Below are 25348 nucleotides of genomic sequence, written 5' to 3'. Positions count from 1 at the left end.
CATCGGTCCCTAGGCTTACGCACTACTTAATCTAACTAAAACTAACGTACGCTAAGGACATCACACACACCCATACCTGAGGGAGGACTCGAACCTCCGACGGGGTCCAACATTTTATCTGCTGCTTTTGTTCAAACTTTGGACTATAATCTAGGAGAGAAAGTGGTAGTATACACAGATGAGATTTTGACTGTTCAGCTCGTAGGAAGAGCATATATATATGTTCGATAAAATTCTGACTGCATTTGAATCACTTTTTTTTAGGCCCCTCAATCTGCAAACATTTCAATTCGTGAGAAAGAATGTACAATAATAAGGGCATGTAATTTCATCAGCAGCAAATAAAACAAATGCGAAGAAATTAGAAGCAGTTCGGAATTTTCCTGTAAAAACCTGGAAAAAACAGTTTCGATCATTTCAAGATTTTTGTGGATTTTTCCAACACTTCATTAAAGGACACTGCGTGTCATCATGTGCATTTTTACAGTTCATTAAAAAGAAATACATTAGGATACGGGGTACTGAACAACAGAGAGTATTTGAAGAGTTCATGAGTTCCTTCTTAGAACTTCACTATTGTAATCCCCAGTCATAATTAAGCATTTTATCCAGGGACAGACATAGGTGAATCTGGCATCAGGGCAGAGTTATGTGAGTTAGTTACTAAAATTGATATAGAAGAAACACACAAGAGGACTTAACATGCACTATAACAGAGGGCAGATGAAACTTTAAAAACTATCAGAGCAATGTACGTATCAAGGTAGGAGAGAAATTCGGCAAAACTACGTTGTGTATCATGAATTTTTGTACAGCAGTACGGACTGACTCTTAAAACGTGGAGACTTCGCGTACCAAAACAAAATACACACATCAAAAAAAGTTTTGCATCACCGCAGTTCCAAGAACTCTTGAAGACAGACGATGACTGTGGATATTGTATCACAGACACAGCCCCTTTGACTGTCACTAAACCCGCCCAAAGTTGTAAACAACCACGCATGAGCAGCGCCTATTAGACGGAGGGGTCCGGTCATTCCACGAGGAAGGAGGTACACGACTCGTGATGTCTGTAGTTCAACCATGCCTAGACGGTCAATACCTCGGTTCTCAACAAAGGAAGTGTCCAGGAGTCTCGGAGTGAAACAAAGAGAAGTTGTTCGGTAATGGAGGAGATACCGAGAGACAGGAACTGTCAATGACATGCCTCGCTCAGGCCCCAAGGGCCAAACATCCGTTTGGGGCTTAGCGAGGCAGCTGCAGCTCATTCGACTCGAGGCAGCCGCACGTTGCACACAGCCATGCCGGATGACCGCTACCTATGGGTTATGGCTTGGAGGAACCCTGACAGCAACGCCATCACTTTGAATAATGATTTTCGTGCAGTCACAGGACGTCGTGCTACAACTCAAACAGTGAGCAATAGGCTGCATGATGCGCAACTTCACTCCCAACGTCCATGGCGAGGTCCATATTTGCTACCACGACATCATGTGGCGCGGTGCAGATGGGCCCAACAACATGCCGAATGGGCCGCTTAGGATTGGCATCACGTTCTCTTCACCGATGAGTGTCAATCAAAGAATCGTCGGAGATATGTTTGGAAGCAACCCGGTCAGGCTGAACGCCTTAGACACACTGTTCATCGAGTGCAGAAAGGTGGAGGTTCCCTGTTGTTTTGGGGCGGCATTATGTGGGGCCGACGTACGCCCCTGGTGGTCATGGAAGGCGCCGTGAAGAGTGTACGGTGCGTGAATGCCATCCTCCGACCGATAGTGCAACCATATCGGCAGCATATTGGCGAGGCATTCGTTTTCATGGACGACAATTCGCTCCCCCGTTGCTCACATCTTCTGAATGAAGTTCTTCAGGACAACGGCATCGCTCGACTGTAATGGCCAGCATAGTCTCCAGACATGAACCCTATCCAGCATGCCTGGTATAGATTGAAAAGGGCTGTTTATAGACGACGTGACCTACCAACCACTCCTAGGGATCTACGAGGAATCGCTGTTGAGGAGTGGGACAATCTGGACTAACAGTGCCTTGATGAGCTTGTGGATATTATGCCACAACGAATACAGGCATGCATCAATGTAAGATAATGTGCTACTTGGTATTAGAGGTACCGGTGTTGTACAGAAATCTGGACCACCACCTCTGAAGGTTTCGCTGGTTTTCATGAGAAGTGAAAAGGACGGAAATGATGTTTATGGTGATCTCTATTCCAGCTTTCTCCGCAGGTTCCGAAACACTCGGAACGGAGTTGATGCAAACCTTTTTGCGATGTGTGTATTTATGACCTGTTTAAACGTGTATAAACCAGGTTTGCAAAATTTGGTTTCAAAAAATGTTTACAATAGTTCCAAGAGAAGATGACCTTTGAAAACATACTTCATCTACAAAAGAAAGTTATTTATGTCATTGTAACAAAGTGTCAGCAATGTAACATAATGGATTAAGGCATAATATTCTCCAGCTAGCAATAGGCCAACTCTTTGCTTTGGATTATTTGGACTGCTTCCTTCTCTCCTGAAAATTTCTCATAAATCTTAGTAGCAGTGGAATTATTTTCTAAATTCTTTCAATACTTCATGCTGAAAGAAGCTAAATGTAAGATCATAATAAAAAACTTAAGGACGACTATTGGTAAATACTACTCACCTACAGAGTGTTTTGTCAGATAACAGCCTACAATTTGACAGTAGTGCTTGGAACTCATTTGAAGAAGCAAAGAATATCCTTGACATTGCTACTTCTACCTATCGTCCAATGTCTAATCCTACCGATCATATCATGTAACAATTAAGAAAACTTTTCCGAGCATACAGCTGAAAGGAACATAAGGACTGATTTTGAAGAAGTAATGAATAGTTTATCAGACACAAGTACTGGTATGGCACCTGCATAGTTTACATGGCAAAAGCCACAACAATATTTTGGAAGACAATGGAGAAGAAGGCTCTTGCCAGAAAATTAAATCACTATCACATACAAAAACCACTGTAATGAAAGGCGAAGTTTATGTGCAGATATGATCCAATTTCAAATCTTCAAAGACACAGGATGAAATTAAGAAATTTTTTCATCGCTTCTTCTTAGGATCATTTAGGATTAAAAAGATAATCAATCCGAATTAAATTGAAGTGGAAATGCTTAATGGTGAAAAACATGTTGGCTTTCATCACGTGGAAAGCATTGTGATGTATCAACAACGTTTGGAAGAGACTGAAAGCGAATCAAGGTGTAACAACAACAAAAAAACTTTGTCTAAATTGCAGGACCTATCACTTTCATTGGGTTCTGCTATCTGATCTGATCGGTCTAATCTCAATAGCAGATCATACCTCAGGGTCCAGTACTAAATAGTGAAGTTATGCACAATGCACATGGGAATTATTAGCTATGAAAGCAAAGTCACTGAATACAACATGCAGAACGTATTTCCTCAACAACGTTGAAGTTTACGGGGATTTGACATTTATTATTCACAATCTCAAATAATATCTCGGTGTTTACATTAACAATCGTCACTATTGGTTGGAAAGATCCAGAAATGAGTAGGATATCAACCAGGTCATGACGCTATCCTATTAAACAGAAAAGTAAACTCGCGTGGTAGGTATGCAGTGATTTCATGGCAAGGAATTAACAGCGAATTAAAGTTAAGCCTATTAGTCGGCAGAGCGTCCATTCTGGCGGACGCCGCTCCTACCCAGACGAATAATCGGTAGTTCCTATCTGTCCCTGGCATAATGCTGCAGCGATGTAATCTAACTGTGAGCTGTGCTGGCTGCTGTTGAACCATAAGTAACTCGGGATGGCTCTCCATCACCTCTCAAAGTATGTAACAGACTGGTCTAGTAACCTGGTAGGTTAGTAACTCGTCAGTGCCAGTGTACAAGCATTTTTGTTTTATGGAGTCCTCATGTGTTGCACAGGTGTTCAGAGATCGAAAACTATGTTTTATAAGATACTGATGTGTTGTGTTTTTCTCCTTGTTTATGGACGCGATTAGCAGTGTGGTAAGAAGTTGTTTGGTCGCCGATTATACGTAATCGACAATGGCCTCATCGGTGTGGTTCCCATAGAAAAAGCAAAATCACCACAGATGAAATTTGTCGTTTTCCTGCTGTCAACGCTTCGTGTACGCATTTGGTCTATACGTGAGAGATGTATACGTCATACAAATCATAGTATCCACCATTAATCTGCTTTGTCACGTAGTGCTGCGCGTGTATGGCAACAGTACCAGCCGCCATTACACACAGGGACGCTACCATCAGGAAAATACCTATACATAGTCATGTTGCCATCAGCAGAGGCTCAATGACCTCGCAGTTTTGTCCCTTCCACCCTCCTTTTTAAACCAACCAACAGCAGGACCAGAGCAGGTCAGCCTGTCTGCGAGTGTCTGCTTGCACTCCATTCTTTGGCAGTAGTACAAACTGCCGCAGCTACTAGGAGAGACGCTGCTTATAATTGAACAATAGTGCACTGTCTACACCTTATTCTCTTGCATGTTGTCAGCCACACATTCCCATTTTATTTTCGTTCAACGTGAATATCGTATTAAAATTTGTTTAATACAAAAGTGCATATCAATTATCATTTAACAGGAAACAATTATCACCTCCTTCTACATTCCTTGTGCAATATCATATTGCCACATAAGAGGAGCCACTCGACACATCAAAACGCATCGCATATGATATATTTAATATGCATTTGGGTCCCTGAATTAAAAAAGGTAATAAAAAAAAGAAAAAGAGAAACATAGTATCCTAATATTTTATTAGTGCATAATCTGTGCGTATGTTGGTCTTTATAATGCGGTTAAGTAAATAAATTAAAAAAACAGAGTACATCAATGTCTCTTAAGTGTAGTGTAACGACAGCTATCTTTAATGTGCGATTTCATTTTGTATATCCCGCACTGAATATCTTGTGACATTGCAATGTGTGTTATATAGGATGATACCTTCTTTAATTACGCCAAAGATTATTACTAACATTTATGATGAACGTATTTTGTTTATTATTTATAAGTTACAGTAGAGTTAATGAAGGTGACCTTATGATTTTAAATGTTTTATTTTTATTTCTTTACCGTGTTGTCATCTAATCACCTACAAGTGTCTCATTTTAATATTGAGTAAGTTTATTACATAATTTTGATGGCAATTTGATTTGTAGATTATGTAATGAAATGTTTATTTCTCTCATATCTTTGTTTTTCCATTTTTGTTGCTATAAATATTGGCAACACACATGATTCAGTCACACATTTAAATTTTGTTGAAAAAGCAGGTACGTAGCTATTTCTGTACATCTTTCTTTTCTGTTACGGCGCATCTGGAGCTAATTCACGTCATTTTCTATTACTACATATTTGATTGAACTTGTTGGGCTTAATTCTCACTTTCTGTTATAAATTTCACATCGATAATTTTGATAAAACTAAATTTCCAGCATGTAAATTGTTTTCATTTTTCAAGGCTGGTCGGCATCTTCCTCTGAGCCACTGGAAGAATAAGTTAACGAATATATAGAAACTAGATATTCATAAATAATGTCTGAAATGGAGATGTAGTCTATGGTTCTCCCACGACATCTAACACTGGATTTTCACAAACAACAAAATATCAAATACAGTTTTTTAATGCGATATATTTTCTTATCAATAGCATGTATATAGTGTTATATCTACCTGTTTTGCACGACTATAGTGAAACGTTAATAATCTGCATACGCATCCAAGTAGTAAACTTCATGTTAGTTTGACCTTTGTTGAACGCCACTGCCATTGTGTTGCAGCTGTTGTGGCCAGCAGTATAGACATTGCATTCGTATTTGGGAGGGCGTCGACTGAGATCCTTGCACGGTCTCCTAGATTTCTCCTTTCTTTGGTTAATATCCTTCCCTGACCCATACCTGTGCTCCGTCTCCTATAATCTGTTTGTCGACGCTAATACTCCTTTCGGTGGTTTTGAGGTGTATCGGACATTGGTTACTTCTGTCCTTTTGTATGATAAACAGAAAGTTTCGTCATCCCTCTATATGAAAAGTAGTGTCCTTCAAAAACGAAAAAACTGAGATTTGACTTATGGTGTTTTGTAACGGTATAATAAAATTGTTGCTCACTGCTCACGCTATTAATAATATTACTCTTTAATCTAGATGAAGGGTGACCTCTGGTTCGTGTACCCTACACTCAGAGCAGCGAAGAAACTGTCCACAACTCCAGGCGCAAAGCCCGTTTACCTGTACGTGTTCGACGTTGATGGACGACTGAACGTGTACAAGACCCTATTGCGCTTGCAGCAGTATAAAGGTGGGACATAATTTTAAGTGGAGTGAATCTGTTGCTATCTACTATTTACATACATATTAAATTATGAGCATGCTAATTTTTTATAGTAAATGTGTTGTTTGCTGTCTGTGGATTTGAGACTATGAATGCAGAGGTTTCCATTGCCTACTGCATCCTCATGCTGTTGATCATTGCTGATTCTTCGGGTCTTTAGGGGCAGTTTCCAACTCCAAGGACAAGAGACTGCCTCAAACCTCTGTTCGCTCCTCCACTCTCAGCAGTTGGCAGAATGAGGTCGACTTCTTATGCCGGAAGTCTTCGGCCACAGATGCTTACTATTAATAAAAATTTAAGCAGTGGTGGGTTTCGAACCCGAAGCTAAGGCGGTTTTGACTGCTAATTAAAGACGCTAGACCTCCTAAGATAGGAAAGTTTCTCATTTTAGAACTTTACTCGGCATCTCATAATGTAAGATATGTAGGTTGTTACATACACCAATATAAAAGACATTAGGATTTTAAGTGCTAACATTTCTCTTGATAACTGAGGACAGTGTAATAAACAATGTTACATCAGTATTTTACTTCATTTTCAAATTAAGAATTATAGTTACTATGGGCAATATGTTTTTGGGTTCGTAAGCACATCCAAGTACATGTGGCACAAGAAAGCCACTAACGTTTGTTTTCTCCTGGGCAGCAGATCAGCTATCGAAGTGTGCAGGCGTGAACTAAAAGCGATAAGTATGTACTGACAAGCATAGCCCATTTAGTAACGAGTTACGACCGTTCAAAAAACATCAGGTACTAAACTATGTTATGTACTTGCTGGAAGACAGCCCCAGAGAAAAAACAGTTAACCCCTGAAGTGGGCACAATGCCTGTACCAATACCCCTAAAACATTCCATATAAAAATGTGTGCTTGGTTTGTCCATGCACCCCGCTGTAACTCTGCAACTCACACTTGCAACATCGTGAATGATATTTGCTATGGTGCCCTCCATCCTCTTTCATGAAGATGACTGGTATTGACCTGCATGGAACTTATTCGAAGATATGGGGTGTAAAAAGAGGGCATTATACCAATAAACGTCCTACAGAAATTCGCTGGAGCACTTAGGAATCGAGGGCCGAGCTGACGAAGACTAGCCAAAATGTTTATTCTAGAAAGTTTGAGAATATTGGAGAATGTCATGAAATCTCGTCTGGTTATCAGACGATTGGCGTCGTCGTCTTATCGCAACGCTTCAATGGATTCCGTAGTCATCAACTTCAGGCGAAGATAATGGATACGAAATCCATTGAAACATTGCGACTAGACGACAACGCCACTGGGCGGATAACCCGGAAAGATTTCATGGCGAAATACGTCGAAATAGCCTGCAATCACATATTGGAGAACGTTGTAGTATATTCGAGAATGTTATAGAATCTTCGAGAAAGTTCTACAATTATGTACAATTTTCCAGAACTATAATTTTCAAGAATGTTTGACACTGTTCTAGAATGTTCCAGGAACAACCCCCAGAACCTATTCAAACGTTCTATTACCCTATTGTGATCGGGTCACTTTTCAGAACAAAAGAATATACGCAAGTAATAGGTGTTGATAGAAAGATATGGGTAAATGGCTCCCTGCTGGAGGTTGGTGGAGGTGAAAATGGTGTAGACATATAAAACCGCTTATGAACAATCGTGAACAAATGTAGAGACGCAGCAGACAAACAGTAGGCAGAAGGCGATGGTACTCTGACTTGAACACTGTGGCACAGACTCGCCTACATTGGTAGGCGTTCTTCGAGGACTGAAGCTTACAGGTTTCTGCTATTCCTGCTTTGTGAAGGGCTATGTCAGGATGCTGGGGCTTTGGAGTGACAGATGGTGGTGAGAGACAGACCAGTTCACCCTAAAAGGACTGCCCTGGATGTTAAACTGGGACCTGCTATGCTGAGGAGTAACAGTGCTAATAGTGAGATCTCTAAGTCTCAGACCATCTGGCACAATGGACCAGCTGGTTTCCAGGAGCTCAGGCCGTTGGTGGTTCTCATCCTGAAGATGGCGCTGGTGACTGAATCATAATGGTGGCACTGGCCGTCACAGGCTGGAAGTCATATTGCAGCACTCTTATTAATAGTTATTTTACTGCCTAACTATTTGATGATTACGAGGTTGTCCTCGGAGGTTTAAATACATTGACCTACCCCGACCAAAAGTGGTCATGCTTTAGGGTCTTGTCAAAACATCTGAAACGTGGCCAGTGCTCTCGGTCCGAGTGTCATCACTTGGAAAGAGGGCGATGTGAAAGTAGCCCAAGAGCGAAAGATTGTTGCATCGACAGGTCTCCATCTGCGGCTGCTGTCTGTCTTGTGGCCTGGTTACAGCTATGGACTGTGGCGGAGTTTTATGCCATTGCATTTCGCCCCTCCTCAGATTAATGTGGTTCACCAGATGGTCATTTAAGAGTCTAGCTGCACAGATATAGATCTATCTTTTCCTCTAAAATCTATAGTCTACTGCACAAATTCAGAATACTTACTGCATAACTTTTCCCCTTGGCGTATTCTTCTCCCCTTTTTAAATTCCATTATATACAATATCTCACTCTTGTGATGTTCAAACACGAAATTTTTAGGTCCTTACTCTATTCTTTCTCTTTCGCTACTTTCCTTCACATACTGGCTTACTTTCTCCCTGGTGCCAACGCTACTGCTATGAACCGACAAGTTGAAGGAAGGTAAGGATAGGTTTTGGGCAGATCTACATCTCAGGTGGCAGTACACAGCACTTATTATTAGAATTAATTGAACAAACACTGTTTTTCGCCTTGCCTCACAAATTATAGTATGGTTGCTACACAATCTAGGTTTCGGAATGTAAACCCATTTTCTAGTACATTACCGACTGTGAAAATTATGTGGATTCTGCGAAAGTTTCTATGGCAATGAGTTAGTGCTGTGTTCGGTTCGATGTTTCTTTCACATGGCCGAGCAGATGTTCCATCATTACACGACAATTTTGTGTGCCTATCAACTGATCCAGAGAGGGGTGAGGTCTGGCATGTCATTTAAGTAAGTCAGGTTTCCCTTAGTTAGGATCTAGAAGAATACGCCTGGCAGGTAAATTAATACTTTGTGTTTCCGATTGTAGTTCCGGTGATGGCGGAGGGTAACTGGAAATAAGATTCTGAAATATCGCATCGTGTATCGTTTATGTACAACTTTTGCCCCTGAAGTACAATTCGCTTGTGCACTGTCGATATGATCTTCTTTATAGCGGTTGCAAATGACAGCCGCCGGTTTTGGTACAGAAAATTGCCATTGCGGCCATATCATTTGAAAGAATTAGGATTCACATGCAGTGACCTCACCATGGCACTCGATCGGCGGCTTCTCGGAGCGCAACAGTCTACTAGCAAGACTCAGAGACTGTGTGTTCGTATTTTGTGGATCAGACAGTGACTTAACCAGTTCGACAACGCAGTAATTCGGTGATGGAGAATATTATTTCCTCAATCCTACATTGTCTTTCTTGACTAAATTGAAGTAGCTAACATTAAAATTAAAGCTAAACACCAAATTGTGTACATACTAGCACGCACTCCTATATACTGCCAGCTGTTGCAAGGCTATACGACTGCATCTACACAAACCACATAGTTAACGAAAAACAAGCGCACAGCACCTTGTAACAGCGACATTACACTTCCAAAGTAAATGAGACACACAAAGATTCCACAAACATTGCAAATGAAAATGTCACACGCAAGTTCCTGTAAGCTATTGCCAAACCAAGACTGTCTCCTTTACGCTCACTCATGAGTCTCTTCCATGAAACCAACACAAGCCCAGACATATCCAAAACATATAAATACAAATATCCTTAATAAACTAATAATAAAAAAAAAATTAGGTCGCAAAGCCATCTCGTGGTCTGAAGGCAATTGGATATGTCGAAAGAAGTGAGTACATAATGCTTCACTTCCCTGCCCTTCTCTCTCGCATTTTCTCCAACCACTTCCCTTTCCCCTTTGGAAGAAACTGCCAGTAACTGAGGCAAGAAATGTTGTAGCAGAGCATTCCAGTCGTTCTGTCTACATTTTGTATAATAATTTTACATTGTTCCTATTGTTTAGTGTAGTCTTTCAGTTCTATTGGTTGTTTGTGTCGTGTGCTAGTTCATAATTTCTTTATGTGTAAAAGTCGACGCAATTGCTCCAGTAACATAAATAGTGTCTTGGTCTGCTGTCTCCAGCATTTCGAAATTCAGTATCCATTGATCAAGCACACCCAGTGCCACCGCTACTACCTGTTGGTTTTGTATAGCGACCATGGCGAAAAAGGTGAGAAATAATCAATTATAACTAATACATATCGATTCCTTGCTGGAATTAATACAAGAGATCAAAAGTGCCCCATTTCTGACATAGCTGTGTATGGGTTGATGGCGAGAATAACCGCTACAGGTTGGCAGGAGCAGTGGTGATGTGTGCGTAACTTGAATTCCTTTGATGGCTTGGGGGACGGATGTGTCATTGTGTGAAGTGGCAGACAAACAAACGGTGAGCAGAAACAGTTCTTTATGAATCCATTAAAACTGAACAGTCACTCGGTGTTTTCATATCGACTCAATATTTCCACTCACAGCGGCAAGCAAGATAGACGAATCAAACAGCCCACAAATGCTGGCACACCAAGTGCTGAGTCAGCCATGGTGTCCAGAGTGCTGGAAACATCTCTGCTGCAGGCACAAGGCAACCAACAGTGTCTTCTAAATTTGCGACTAGTCATAGCATCTTCCAGATTCAAACTCCGGCTGACGTCTGGGGAACGCAACGGGCAGTTGGTGGCTTCGCAGCCCAGAGCTGGCTGGCCATCCATTCAGAACAAGAGTCAGCGGCCCCGTAGAGATGGGGGCAGAGCGTTGGCTGCCAGGGCCTGGGAATTCAGGTAGGGATTGCTGGTTTCGAGCCCAGTTGCGGCGTTAACGACAGTGACAATTGTGTGTCCAACACAAAGGTTGTGGAGCAGCGTTACCCAACTGGTCGATCTTAGTGTCGAGGTGAACTGGTGGCTTTAAATGCAGCAGCCCAATGCTTAGGGCCTAAGTTTCTAGATTCCAGAGAAATATTTTGAACAGGGTGGGTGAGTGATGTCTGGCAGCTGCCTCTTGTTAGTGGCTCAAACTGCAGAAACTTCCTGAGGGTGGGTCACTGTCCCAGGCCGTTACACTAGGAAGCAGTGGTACATAAGTGACACAGTTGCTGAAGTTCCTGAACAGCTAGTAGATAGGCTGGTAGCACTCTAAGACGATGAACATGAGCTGTATTGTACTCCACAGGCGATGGAGAGATTCAGTATACTTTTGAAACTCGATGGAGTGGTACAAGGAGAAGTGATAGTGAGGGAAACTGAAATAAAGTAAAGTAAATCGAAGTTGTTTAGGCCAGTGGACAGTTTATTGGTGGAATTCTAATGTGATATCTAATATTAACATTTAACAGAATGCCGAAACGTAAAAGGAGAGAAGAAAGAAACAGAATCTATCAGGTCAGTGATGCCAAGATATTCGGTAGAGGAACACCAAGAATGTGATACGTGATTGGGGAATTGGATTAGTACCATTTTAAGTGTCGCCACGAAAATTATTTCCTTACATGACTGGAGAAGCTTTGGAATGAAAATATTTTCTACAAAATACAAGAGTGCACAATCCTTGCTTCCAGATGATATCACCTAGTGCTACTTTCATGAGCTGTGAGGATTCAATTCCGTCTTGTTTTTTTATTAAATTACAAGAACAAGCTCATTGTTACCATTTCCAAACGAACCTTATAAATTTTTGGAAGTATATTTTATTGGTGTTGAACAAACGGAAGTAGGTCAACGTTAGGCAAATATAAGAGTACTGAGATAGCAAATAGTTGAGGAAATGGAGAGAATTTCACATAAGTACAATCAATTGGCTCACTTATTCGAAACAGCACAGGGCACTGAATCAGACAATATCAAAAGAGTATAAATTTGTGATAGGAGCCGACAAAAGACCAGTTGCACAGTACGAACGTCGAATCAGTGTACCTCAAATCGACGAAATTGCCGTTGTTATTGTGAAGACAAATACACACCTAATGATATAATGACTCAGCGAAGAAGAGGGGGATTTCATCGTCCTTACGGGACAGTAGCTGCTTATTTTTCTAAGAGAAGAATACAGTTACTATTAAAATTTTACACATATGAACCCATACAGACGCAGGAAATAATAGGAAAGTAACTTCGAAAAAAATTGATCTATATCATGTACAGATTAGAGATAACAAGGGATAAAAACATATTATCGATTCCAGTCATGTATTTCAATAGTTTAGGTTCTACCTCTAAGCAAAGTCAGAGGCAAACGAATGGTATTGATAAGTCATAACCAAAAGACATTGTATGCTCAAGACTAGTCATCCGAGATATAAAATCATGAATGATGGCAATCTGGACGACTTTGGAAAACTGATGGATTAAATGCGCCAATACACAAAAGGTGCCATGATCTACCTAAGGAGAGATAGTCACTCAGATCTATTCGTAACATTCACTTGCAATTCAATAAGGCTCGATGTCAAATAAATATAATTTATGAACGGTCTGCAGTAGACCATCACGACATAATACCTCTAGTTTTGGACAGAAGCAAACGAGAATCATGACTGCCATTAAAAAGTATAATTTTTTTGGAATCACTAGATGCTGGATGTACACAATCAAATGGCAGAAACCAGGAAACGTTATTAAAAAAATTAATTTTGTTTCATGAAAACATCCATCAACATCAAATTAATTAAGTAGTTACATCTAAATTTCTGATTCCGAAAGAGGGTCCAGAATTGTTCAGTATAGTAGTGAAAAATATGATTCATGATCCATGCCGAAGATTAAATATGAATTCAGTATGTGTGAATGAAGGCAGTCCTCATAGTGCTAGTCAGTATCGTGTTTAAAAGAGACATAAACACGTGAAGATAGATGCCCTGTGTAGGCCTACACTGGTTGATCAAGAAGTCTATTTATTTATTTAACTTCACGTGTTTATCACCATCAGGTCCTCTCTTACACTGGACGAGGGTTTGACGCATACAGCAACTCTTTTCCATCATAGTTGCCTAAGAAATAGCGATATTAATGTGACAAATAGTAAAGTGCTTTCAATGTCTATAGTGAGAAGGTGAGTAAGTAGTAATGAGAATGAACTAATGAAGTTAACACAGTCAGCACTTGTACTAACTTTGCTGCTCCCACTATCAATGATAATATTAATAAAAATAATAATAATGGCAATAATAGCGACAACAATAATATTAGAGGAGAACCAGAAAATTATAGGAGTACGAAATTGAGGTTTTCTGATGTCGCGTTTTCTAAAGGAAAAAAATTTAAGGAGACTGCACCAGCTAAGAATGCTGGGAAATGAGGAAGGTCTTGTTGGAAAGAGCTACAGGGGCAATGGTAGTCATTATTTTTCAGTTAGTAATTATGTCATAAACTGACTTCCGATGCTGGACATGTAATTCTAATGTAGTGTGGGAGGTTATTCCAGCGACTGAGGACTTCTAGAAAGTTGCTCAACAATTATGCAGAACAGAAAGGATTTTGCTCTGATGGGAACAGGTATTTCTACTCGGTTGTTCAGAACGGAATTGTTAGGTCGAGGAGAGACACGAGCGACATTGTACGGTGACAAGACAATAGAGAAGGCAGGGGGTATGAAACCGTTGCGCTTGTCTGTGCCCTGCCAGGATAGCTGTGTATCTGATGGTCAGATATGATCCGAGAGTCGACTACCACAGATATAATTAATACAGGCATTCATAACTAGTTCCAGGTGCTGTAAGCTTTCTTGAGAAAGGTCTTGCAGGATAACATCTTTGTAATCAGTAACTGGAAGTATAAATATTTGTACAAGTTTCTTTTTTAGGTCAAGAGGGAACCGCTTTTTATATTTTTGTAGGGCCTGGAAAGCTGCTGATGCACTCTTGCACATTGTAGTTACGTGCTAAATCCAATTTAGATTTTCATCTGTTATTATTTCTAGACTCTTTGCTAAAGGAGAGAAGTTTATATTTGCCTCATTTAGGGTTAAAGATGGCAAGGATTCCAAATAATTCGGCCTAATGTGCCTAGCATGACCGAACAGTACCGCTTGCGTTTCGGATGGTCTCATTTTTAACCCTATATCCTGTGTCCATTTTGATAGTGCAAATGGGTTGGTACCGAGATCCCATTATTTTGTTTAGGCTCACTGACTTTTCACTTAGTTATAACTGGATGTCATCAGCGCATGTGTGGTATCTGCAATAGGACACATCATTGACATATAATGAAAATAGTATAGGGCCTAATACCGAACCCTGGGGACCTCTGATACAAACTGCCTCCACTGCGACTTCACGGTGCTGGACATGATGCTTTGTTGGGTAGACGTCAGGTATGAACAAAACCATTGTATTGCATTTGGCGAGAAATTTTGTCTGGCAAGTAAATCGTCGAAACCTATAGTGTCAAAGGCTTTGCTGAAGTCGAAGAAGAAGTCTAAGAGTTGAGCGCCCATAACCCCCCCCCCCCCCCCAAGAAGTCTAAGAAGTACATGATTGTCGTCTCTTGTGCATCCATGGCAAACTTCACGTCATCTGTTACCTTAATTCAAGCAGAAACTGTGTTGCGGTGTTTACAGAAGCCTGATTGCTATTAGTTTATTTAGTTCTTTATGGCTACGCAATTTGATAGCTGGCCTTGGACTATATGTTCTGAGGCCTCAGATAGTGTAGAAATAATTCAAAAAGCTCGGTAATCAGAAGGTGCTGTGGCAACGTCCCCTTTAGGTAGTGGAATAACTAGTCCCCGTTTCCAAGCCTCAGGGTAAACACTTATGTTTGGGAGTGGTTGAAGATACCTTTTATAGGGAGCAGTAGTGAGTCAATAATAAGTTTCACCATTTGGACTGTGATGCCATCGTCTCCTGCAGATGACGATCTTATACGCATGATGGATTTTTTGACGGTATTACAAATAATATGTTTTAGATAAAATTTTTCATGGCTGCTAACGTTTACTCAAATGAGTTAATCACTTATACTCTACTTATTTGTAGCTCAATTGTAGTTGTGGGTACTGAGAAGTACCGGTTCAGTTCTTCAGCTGGGACAGTTGGAACAACTACAGTTTTTACTTTACCTATACCAAAACCACGCAGGTCTTTTCGCAGCACAGCTGGTGTATTTCTGTTGTATGTATGGGAATGCCTGAGTTTTGCAATACAGCTTGACGGACTCTGTTCAATTTTCGCTTGTAAGCAATATGATTCTCAGGCTTGGGCGCAGTTTGTATGCACGATATGCCGCGTCTCTGGGATTTATGAGCGGTTTTAGTTCTTCGACTAGTCAGGGTGGAGGTTCCCTTCTCACTTTTCCAGTCTTTATGGTAACATATGTCTTATGGTTGTGGAAATTTGTTGGCAAATCCATGAAGCTTTTCGTTTATGCTCGAGAAGGGATTAAAAGACTACACTCAGATTATTTGTTGCACTTCAGTTTCATTTCAGATAAATTAATGTGTTGGAAGTCTCGATATGTAAAGACAGTTGCAGTTTCTTTCTGTGAAATTCTAGCGAGTACTTCATACAGTATGACACGTGGAGACATTAGCGAGGTATAAATTACTCTGTTTGGGGATTTCGTTGAAAATATGTCTCTGAGAATGTCACATCTGTTCGTATGACGGCTGGGAGCAAGCTGAAGTATGGACACGTTTTAAAAATAAAGTATCGGCGTCAATTTCTCACTGGGAAGACTGTTATATAGAAAATTTAGGGTAGTCATCAGCTATAATTGCATGTTCATATATCGGTTCGAGATTGGAAAGAGTAGTTTTGAAACAGGAAAGCCCACCTACTTTAATAGGTTTGTGGAGGACACACATACTTTCTGTTAATGGATTTGAACTCTATGAACATACGTATATTCCACTTGTTTGTCTTCAATACTGTTGGACATCCGTAGCACAGTAAGTAGTAAATCAGAGTATATGTATGCCCCTACCCCACGCCCTTCGTCTGGCCATGTTCCCTGTCTACATTTCTCGAAAATGATGAGCTACTATATAAAATCGTGGTAAAACTTGTTTCACAGGTTGTAGAAGAAGTCGGTGGATATGTATGTGAAACGTTCAGAGAAATTTGCCAGCGTTTAGAATACTGGAGTATAATAGCCATTTTAAGTTGGCACTTCGAGAGGTTGCACTGACAGTAACTGCAGAACAAGTAAGATATCAGCTAGTAGCAATATTGGCAACGTGTACCCATCGGAAACAAATATATTACTGGAGAAATTCAAAGAAAATATGAATGATGGTGTATTTCATCAGATACGACAAGTTCGTCCAGCATTAAATTATGGGTTCAGTGAAGAGACAGTCAATGAAGTGCTTAATCGTCTGAGAGACAAATGTGTTGCAATAAACCATAAGACTTTAATTGAACTCAGAATGCAACCACCATGAAAAGATGGAATCGATAAACTGTATACTGAAATATTGAAAGAGGTAAATTGTAATTTTGGTAAATTGTGTCAACTGGTCGTTCAAAACAAACCATTTTCAATAGAAAGTCAAAAGGAGGATTCATCACAGTTCATGTGGTCAGAGGTATTTTTGGAGTAATCAGGAGTCACCAGAAGGTACCAGAAAAACATTTTTGATAAGTTTAATATTGACTGAAATACATGCCAAAAAAGAGATTGCATTAGCACTGGTATCTACTGGAGGTGCAGCGACGTTAATACGAAGTGAGCGAACTATTCATTCTGCTAGTAAACTGTCATTAAATATTGCAGAAGAAAGTTTTCCCGTCTGTTATGAACTAAACGCATCTGGAAGAGGACACCTTTTAAAACAGCATAACGTAATCATTTGGGATGAATAAAAATAATGCACAAAAAGTAATTCAAAGCAGAACATAAAACATTACAAGATCACCGAGGCAATTCAGAATTAATTGGAGGTGCTTAGTTGTATTTTCTGGAGGTTTTCTGCCAACGCTTTCATTCACTACAAAACCAGCTCCGTCACATCAAATCATTACGTTCTGAAGCAATTATTTCTTTTTCCTCTAGTAAAGAAACTACAGTTAAGAACCAATACGAGAATTCAAAATTCAGATTATAGAGAAACTAGAAATTTTACCGAAAACCTCTTACCTCTATAACAGGCCAAATTTAACCTACAAAAAAATTTATCGATCGTTGCCAGCAGTCCCGTTAAAATAATAGATTTTTATCCAAACATTGTTCAGAATCAAAGAAATTCAAGATGGTTATCTAAAAGAGCGAAATGAGCAGTACGAAATGAAGTATTTGACGATATACACTTATAAATTCAAAACAAGATACTCCACGAGGGAAGAATATATGAATCAGTCGATTCAGTGGCTGAGGAAAATGAAAGTATTGATTTTCCCTCCGAACTATTTAATTTGTTGCGTCAGAAATGCCTTTACATGGTGTAAGATTAAAACCTGGATCACCGTTTTTTTTAAGAAATTTTTATTCAGCAACAGCATGTACTCGAACAAGTATGACCATAATACAGTGATTAAACAATGGTAATTATATTTGGAGTTCGCTCATATCTGCCGAATTGCAGCTTAAATTTTCCCTCAAACTTCTTCAGCAATGGATGCGCCTTTGATTCGTTTATGCAAAGAAAGTTTCTTCAACTGCGCACCAGATGACTCAGACTTCAACCTATCTGCTTCCCATCAGTCAAACGTAGGTGCGTGCACGATTCTTTCAGTTGCAGGGCGAATAAGTTGGCCACGAAGATTCCACAAAGAATTCTAGCAATGACTCTGAACAATGATCCAGTGGGTATTAGAACTTAGAGGAGGAGTGTTGCTACATGTAGACATCAGACATGTGTCTTTCTGCTTCATCTTCTTGTATTTGGGGTCTTCATGCATTCAATTAGCCTCTGCTACATGATATGGTACGAAGTCAAAGACATATCCAGTATCACACACACACACACACACACACACACACACACACACACACACAAACACACACACACACACACACACACACACACACACATATATATATATATATATATATATATATATATATATTCTCATAGAATATCTATAATTTTTTGTACACATGTTAATTAAATCATGGTGTTTTTCCTGTCGTTGCCATGTGACGCCACTCCAAACATCAGTGACATATGGAACAGAAACATTCATGCCTCCTAGAAAGCTTCCAGGCTTGCGGTGCATAAGTCGTGTCATATGAAACTGAAGATATTTAAATAATTAACATTGTCCAGACAATTTTATGAATAACTCTACGCAGCGGCCCGTAAACAAACCTACTGCTACAACAGGAAAGCCGTCCGACCATAGATACCTAGTGCTACACGTGAGAAACCGGAACATTTCGTTACTACTGATTATAGTTATTTATGGTCACATTCACTGGTTGATTTTATCGTTTCGCAGTCCGTCATCGTTAATGACTATGTTCCAGAGTGGAAACCGGTTCTTTTCATTTGCTACTTTTGCAAATTAATTCTTACATTTACTCAAAATAATCGTGGAATCGCTGTCCTCTTCATATTATTATTACTCTTACCAATTTACATTTTTACTTACATTACTATAGCTCTTAAGAAATTATGTTTACATCAGGAAATGTTGGTCCCTACTTATTTACCTGTCTGACCATGTATTTGCTTTATTTTTAGCTACCATTTAGCAATTACTGAGAGATACATTTCATTCGTCACTACAATGACAGGCAGACAATGATGATTATAGTTCTAATTCTGATTAATATCGGTATTGGGAAATGACTGTGTCTTTTATTGATTACTGGTTCTGTTTTTACACGATAATGTTTCATTAATGTCCTGCTGAAGCTTGTCGCTTCTTCTAGCTTATGTTCTGAATATTATTTCGTGCAATTTCCATTACATTCCCTGTGATGTTCTCTGCAGGTGCTTGTCACGGAGACGAACTGATGTACTTGTTCAGATCATCGAAGCGGCCCATAGATGTTGAAGCTGGATCCGTGGAAGCGAAGACAATTAACAGAATGACGCGACTCTGGACAAATTTTGCTAAAACTGGGTACGTTAGCAATACATTTGGCACTTTAAGACGATACAGATTTTATAAAGTGTCAGTTTGAATGAAGCTTTTATGAAATGAAAATAGGTCTACAAATGTATAATACAGCCTCTTGCAACAGTTATATTTAGAATCGAATTTTTCTATATCTAGTTTATATAATAATAGGCTCCTGAGTATTCGTTTTCGATATTTCTAAGAGTGCCAAAAATTTATTACTTTTCTTTTCATGGAACCTGCATTTTGAAGTGGAAATTTCAAATAAAATAAATGCACAAAATTTATAAAAGGCTAAAATTTTCAAGACAAGGAACTGTTTATTTTAGTTTCAGTAAATATCGGAATTATGTCTGAAAAGAATAGAGAAATATAGATGAACCAGTTCCTCCATAAATTTAAAATTAATTTAATATTTCGTAATAGGGCTGCGTTGTTGCAGAAAAGAAGATGTGCTTGAGTTTTTTTTTATTCTATCCATTAACCTTGGAACTGTACAATAGTACACTTGAGGAACTGGAAAAAGTAAGCCAACTAAGGTGTATTAGCAATGCGTAGCTGAGGAAAAAGTATCTAGAAACTTCTGCCGCGCGGCCCTTTTGTTATGGAAATCTGGTGGAAACGCGACCAGAGAGATCTAATTTGTGCTGTTGCCGAAAAATGTTTGATCTTCAGTTGATGGAAAAGGTACAAAAAAAATAGTGTCATAGGAAATCCCACAGACGAAGAAAACAGTGTATGGAGTACCCATACAGCATAAAGGAAGAATGACAAATTTAGAGTACATAATTATATCTGACATAAAGTAAGATGTACAAATGTACATGGTAGTCCATATACTATCGAAAAAAAGCGTTCCCTGATAAATGGATTTATTATAAAAATATATTCTAAATGTCGGCATATGTACTACAGAATTCTGGTTTATATTAGCTGAAAAGTTTAAGCACTTCATTTGATCCAGAAACCAGGGAAGTTACTAGCCGCTTTATGTGACTGTAGAAGGGAAAGATTATATGTGATGACAGCGACTAAAGCAAACAAATCAGGCTAGAGCAGATTTTTTTGTGCGGTGGTTGCGTATATACTAGAAGTATTTGCAGGTATTACAAAAACGCAGAAGCTGGGCGCCATACAAGCCCACAGACTGATAACTTAGGAAGGAGATAATTAAAATCAAATGATGTGCTGAATTCTCTCTTCTATCACTGAGTTTAAGAATGTGGTTCAAGGTAACAGTTACTGACGAATAACACGCTGACTTTTGGAAGGAATGCGAGGGCAGTTGTAAATGGCTTTTGCTTGATGCTCATAGCTGATACTTTTTGATTTCTGATTCTCAGAATACTTCCCTATTGCACAAAAAGCAACGCGTGTTGATAACACATTTGTACTTAAGAATTATTCGGTGTACAGTGACTGTGTGTGCATGGTATGTCGTGCAGTGTATATTTAGGAATCCATAAGGCAATATTTACTGAGAAAGTTAGACGTGTAGATAATTTCAGGTGCTCAAGTCACGACTGGCTCGCAAAAACCATGAATTTCAGTGTACTTCATTGATACCAGATGAAGCAATTATCATTGTTTTTCAGCTTTCCTCTATAGTATAAATCTCTGTTTGTCTTTTATAATATTATTTTATAATATTTTAGTTATGGCATTACATGTTTTTATTTATCAGTATTACATTCCCTATAAATTTTTGCACTTAAATTTTGGGTTCTCTTTAAATTTTCCTTAAAAAGACGGAGCTCAGTTACACCATCACAATTTCAAGAAACATTTATACATCAGCACCGAAATGACGTGAACAGTAAATGTTAAGGCACTGACCGAATTTAGTGTGACTGCTATGATACCGAACTGCCAACGATCAAATTCGCTCATTTTCTTGTCCTGCTTCAGTACGATAGACTACCTACCGCTGGCACAATTCAGGGGCAGGATCTAAACACTGGAGTTTCTTTTGTTTCAGATTTTATACTCATACCATAGTTCTACTTACAGTGAATCTGTAAAATAGTGATCAGGTGGCTAATTGTGTTAACTTTATTCTTCTTGTATCAGTAGCGCGTGAGTAATAGATATCTATGGTTACGATGATTGCAACTTTTAGACTGAAAAGTTTGTAGCACAATGATAGGCCACGGCGGCTCCTTCCGAATCGTTCAATCGTTGCTTGCGTATCGTTGGTTCGCTGCCCTGCCGTGTGGCTAGATAGCTCTTCAGGATACTGGGGGGGGGGGGGGGGATAAGCTAAGCGAGGGAAAGTTGGTGCAGCGGCAGTGAGACGATTGCAGCGGCCGTGGGAAGATCGTGTACGGGGAAGCGTGGGTAGTTGGCCGTGCTCCACTCTGGTTATAGCTTTGTGGTCTGTGGGGGCTGGCAGCATTTTGCAGTCGTCACTATCCCGCTGCTTACATGTTGCCCTACGGGCTCAATTGATTTTTGGAGCCTCGGGGAATGAAGCCGTCCTCCTGGCAGGGAAGCTATTATTGTTCCCACCTCTGGATCCAAGCCATTGTAATTTTTTCCATCCCGCATTTGTATTGCCAGCGTGGCTGAGAGCTAGCCTCAGATTGTATTTTAAATGACTGCATTCACCTGCTTTGGCTCCAGCTATGTGTAATGAGATATTTTTTAAGTTTGCATGTGAGTGATTTGTTTTAAGTTCATGCATTTATTTGTATTGGAATTTGATGGAAAGCTTGGTGTTTTCTAGTATTGCTCACGTGGACTGCTAAGTTTAAACTTCAGTTACGTTACTCGTCGGTTGTTTCGTTGGGTATATCTGACCTGTTATTTACTCTTGGGCTCACAGCAGGAACCGTAATTAAGTGTAAGCTATTGAAGCCTAATTTTCCTTGTTTCAAGTTATAGAATTTTACGTGTACCATGCTGCGCAGAAATGCAAATTTTGGTGATGCAGATTTCTAATGTAGCTAATTTTTCCTAGCAAATTATATAAGATTTCTGTAAATTTCTTTTGCTGTCTAGTCATCAGATCAATTTCATCGTGTTTGTAAGCTTATCCATGTTATTGAGGATTCAAGGCCTGATATCTTTTTGGGACATTGCTTCAGTCTGCTTCATTCCAAAGTGTACTGGCCTAGTACAAGGTTTTTTCTTAAGAAATTTAACACTTAGACTGCAGTTCAAATTTGGTCTACCTTTCTGTGCAGTTAACGTGTGTTTTCCCTCTTGTATCTCGTCTTATCTTTGGTATCCTACGTCTGCCTGCCATCCTACCACTTCTACTGTACTGTTCTGTTTAACCTATAGTCCGACACTACATACCTCTTCTTCACTTACGTGAATGTTCTATAACAATGCCACTCACATCATCTGCGAGCATATCAAGAACTGTGAGACGTCTAGTTTTGCGTCGTGTGTCTGCAGGAACCCAACACCGACCTCCACAGACGAAGAGCTGGCCGCCACATGGCCAGCGTTTACCGAGGGCGTTCCCAACTACTTGCACATCGCCAACAGTGGCCTCACCGTCAAGCAGAGTCCGTTCAAGAGCAGAATGGATTTTTTGGAGAGTATCTACAAATAAATTTCCACTCTGTACTTGACCACTACGTACTGGCAACATTAATACGAAATTTCTACTGATAGCTATAACTGAAATCATCCCAAGCTCACGTTGTAATTGAGGAGTTGCATACAATAACAGCAGACGTAGATTTACGTTTTCTGAAGAAGCAAAAATGTCAACTCATTATCTGAAAAAAGCTCATCAATAAATAGTAAAATAAGGTAAAATATTATCCTCATTTCTATCTGATTACGATATAAACAATTTCAAAAAAAGTCTTCAAGGTATTCTGCAGTTGTAGGTATGCATCAAAACAGAATTACCTAGCATACGCTTTTGTTGCAATGAATGTAGGCGAGGTCTGTTTTTACTTCTGGTTTATTATGAAAAGTCAGTTAGGTTGCGGTATATTGCAGCTTAAAGGTTACGATTATATTTACAAATAATTACTCTTCAAATTTTCAAGTTTTACCAATTTGATACTTATATTTATCCGCATATTCATCATCAGGAATTTCAACCTTACTGGACGGAACTAGTACTTTCTAACACCACTCCTCATTTTCAGATTTCAAATATATAATGATGTGCAGTACTTCATCTCTTTTTTGTGCTGTTACTCCTGGTTTTCCTACATCACCCAATGTGATATCTGTGTATTTGATACACTGAAACCTTACATTGAAGAATAAAAGTGGATGGTATATGGAAAAATAGGACTCTGAATCCAGTATCCTTATAAAAAATATTTGCAGATTTCTGAATACAAAACTTGTATCCGTTAGCAGGCAGGCAATCTTAAAAACTTTGGACTGACCGCTGACGCTCAGTCTTTGATTAAGGACGCAGGCATAGATGTATGCAATGATTGTGGTTGTTTTCTGCTTTCTTTCATAATGTTCTCGTACCACTTCACTATTTGTATATTCTCTACTTGTTTTAATAGCTTCCCATATTTATCAAAATTTCTGTCACACAGACTGTAAGAATGTCTTGTTACAAGGAAAATGTGTTCCACATCTACTTTCAAAAGTTTTGAAAGTTTTGACAGCGAAGCATAGAACTTTAACATTACACTACTTTTGTTCTGCAGCACCCCGCCCCCCTCCCGTAAATCTGAGAAGAAAATTATTTTATTTGTATGTGACATTTCTCCAAATTCAGATATAATAAAATTAAGCATAAAAGAATTTTTGTTTGGATTTTGTTTGTGTTCAAACTTTAAAAAGCGAAAGAAAAAAGTGCTAACATCGTTATGACAATGTACACGATGAGACTGTAAAGGAACAGCAACGTTTTGTAGAACTAAGCAGTTACATTTAGACAGGGAATGGGAGATTTCGAGTATAATCTAATTTAACACAAGTAGGTTACAATCATCCTTATTTGTTTGATGCTGAATTTTTGATTAAATGTCGTAATTTTCTAACCTTTTTCATAAAAAAAATACTGAACTCTATACGCGGTGTCTAGTTCCACTGATGTATGTTTAACATTCAGTACAATAATCACACATAACCACAGCCTACATGGAATGAATCACACATAACTGTTTTTGACTGTCTCAGCAACTACCCACAGTGTTCCCTGAAGTATTTACTGTATGATATGTTCTATAACTCACGTTCGACAGCTACCCTGTTATATCATACAACATTTAATGCAGGATTTTAAAAATATTTTCCTCCCATCTTCGACCTCCTGTAATAAGAGTCTTTATGAGCAATTTACTTCTTTTGATCTAAGAGTTGCCAAACATCACCAGTTACTTCGCTCCGGCGAGTATGGTATTTTCCCCTATGCTCTTCCGTAACAACACCTGAAACGGTTGAGTCTTACAGCTATCAAATAAAAAATTTAATCCAGTGTCAAAATTGTCCCTTTATTTGTCCTTAAATTCATGTGTTACACAACCCTACTTTCCGACATTTTCATTCTTGGGAAGATGTTAAATCGAGTATGCCTCTCTCTCAGATGTACAGATTTAAATATGGAAATAATTATAATAATAATATAATAATAATAATAGAATTACTGAAAATATCCTCCCTCAACCTCCCACCCATGAACCATAGAACTTGCCGTTGGTGGGGAGGCTTGCGTTCCTCAGCAATACAGATAGCCGTACCGTAGGTGCAACCACAACGGAGGGGTATCTGTTGAGAGGCCAGACAAACATGTTGTTCCTGAAGAGGGGCAGCAGCTTTTTCAGTAGTTGCAGGGGCAACATTCTGGATGATTGATTGATCTGGCCTTGGAACACTAACCAAAACGCCTTGGTGTGCTGGTACTGCGAACGGTTGAAAGCAAGGGGAAACTATAGCCGT

General features: G+C 39.3%; 1 protein-coding gene across 1 annotated transcript in view; it reads left to right on the top strand.

The window, feature by feature from the left end:
* LOC126162296 (esterase FE4-like) overlaps positions 1–24372 on the top strand; it is a 78479-nt gene extending 54107 nt beyond the window's left edge. The window contains exons 7-9 of the mRNA XM_049918715.1: positions 6181–6334; positions 19348–19480; positions 22880–24372. Of these exons, the coding sequence (XP_049774672.1) occupies positions 6181–6334; positions 19348–19480; positions 22880–23039 (447 nt within the window). The 3' untranslated portion in view covers positions 23040–24372. The remainder of the gene's footprint in view (positions 1–6180; positions 6335–19347; positions 19481–22879) is intronic.
* Positions 24373–25348: the final 976 nt, after the last annotated feature.

Source organism: Schistocerca cancellata, chromosome 2, assembly GCF_023864275.1.
Source record: "Schistocerca cancellata isolate TAMUIC-IGC-003103 chromosome 2, iqSchCanc2.1, whole genome shotgun sequence".
NCBI classification, from domain to species: Eukaryota; Metazoa; Arthropoda; class Insecta; order Orthoptera; family Acrididae; genus Schistocerca; species Schistocerca cancellata.
The sequence above is the reverse complement of the archived record's forward strand: the minus strand, read 5'-3'. Positions and strand labels throughout refer to the sequence as shown.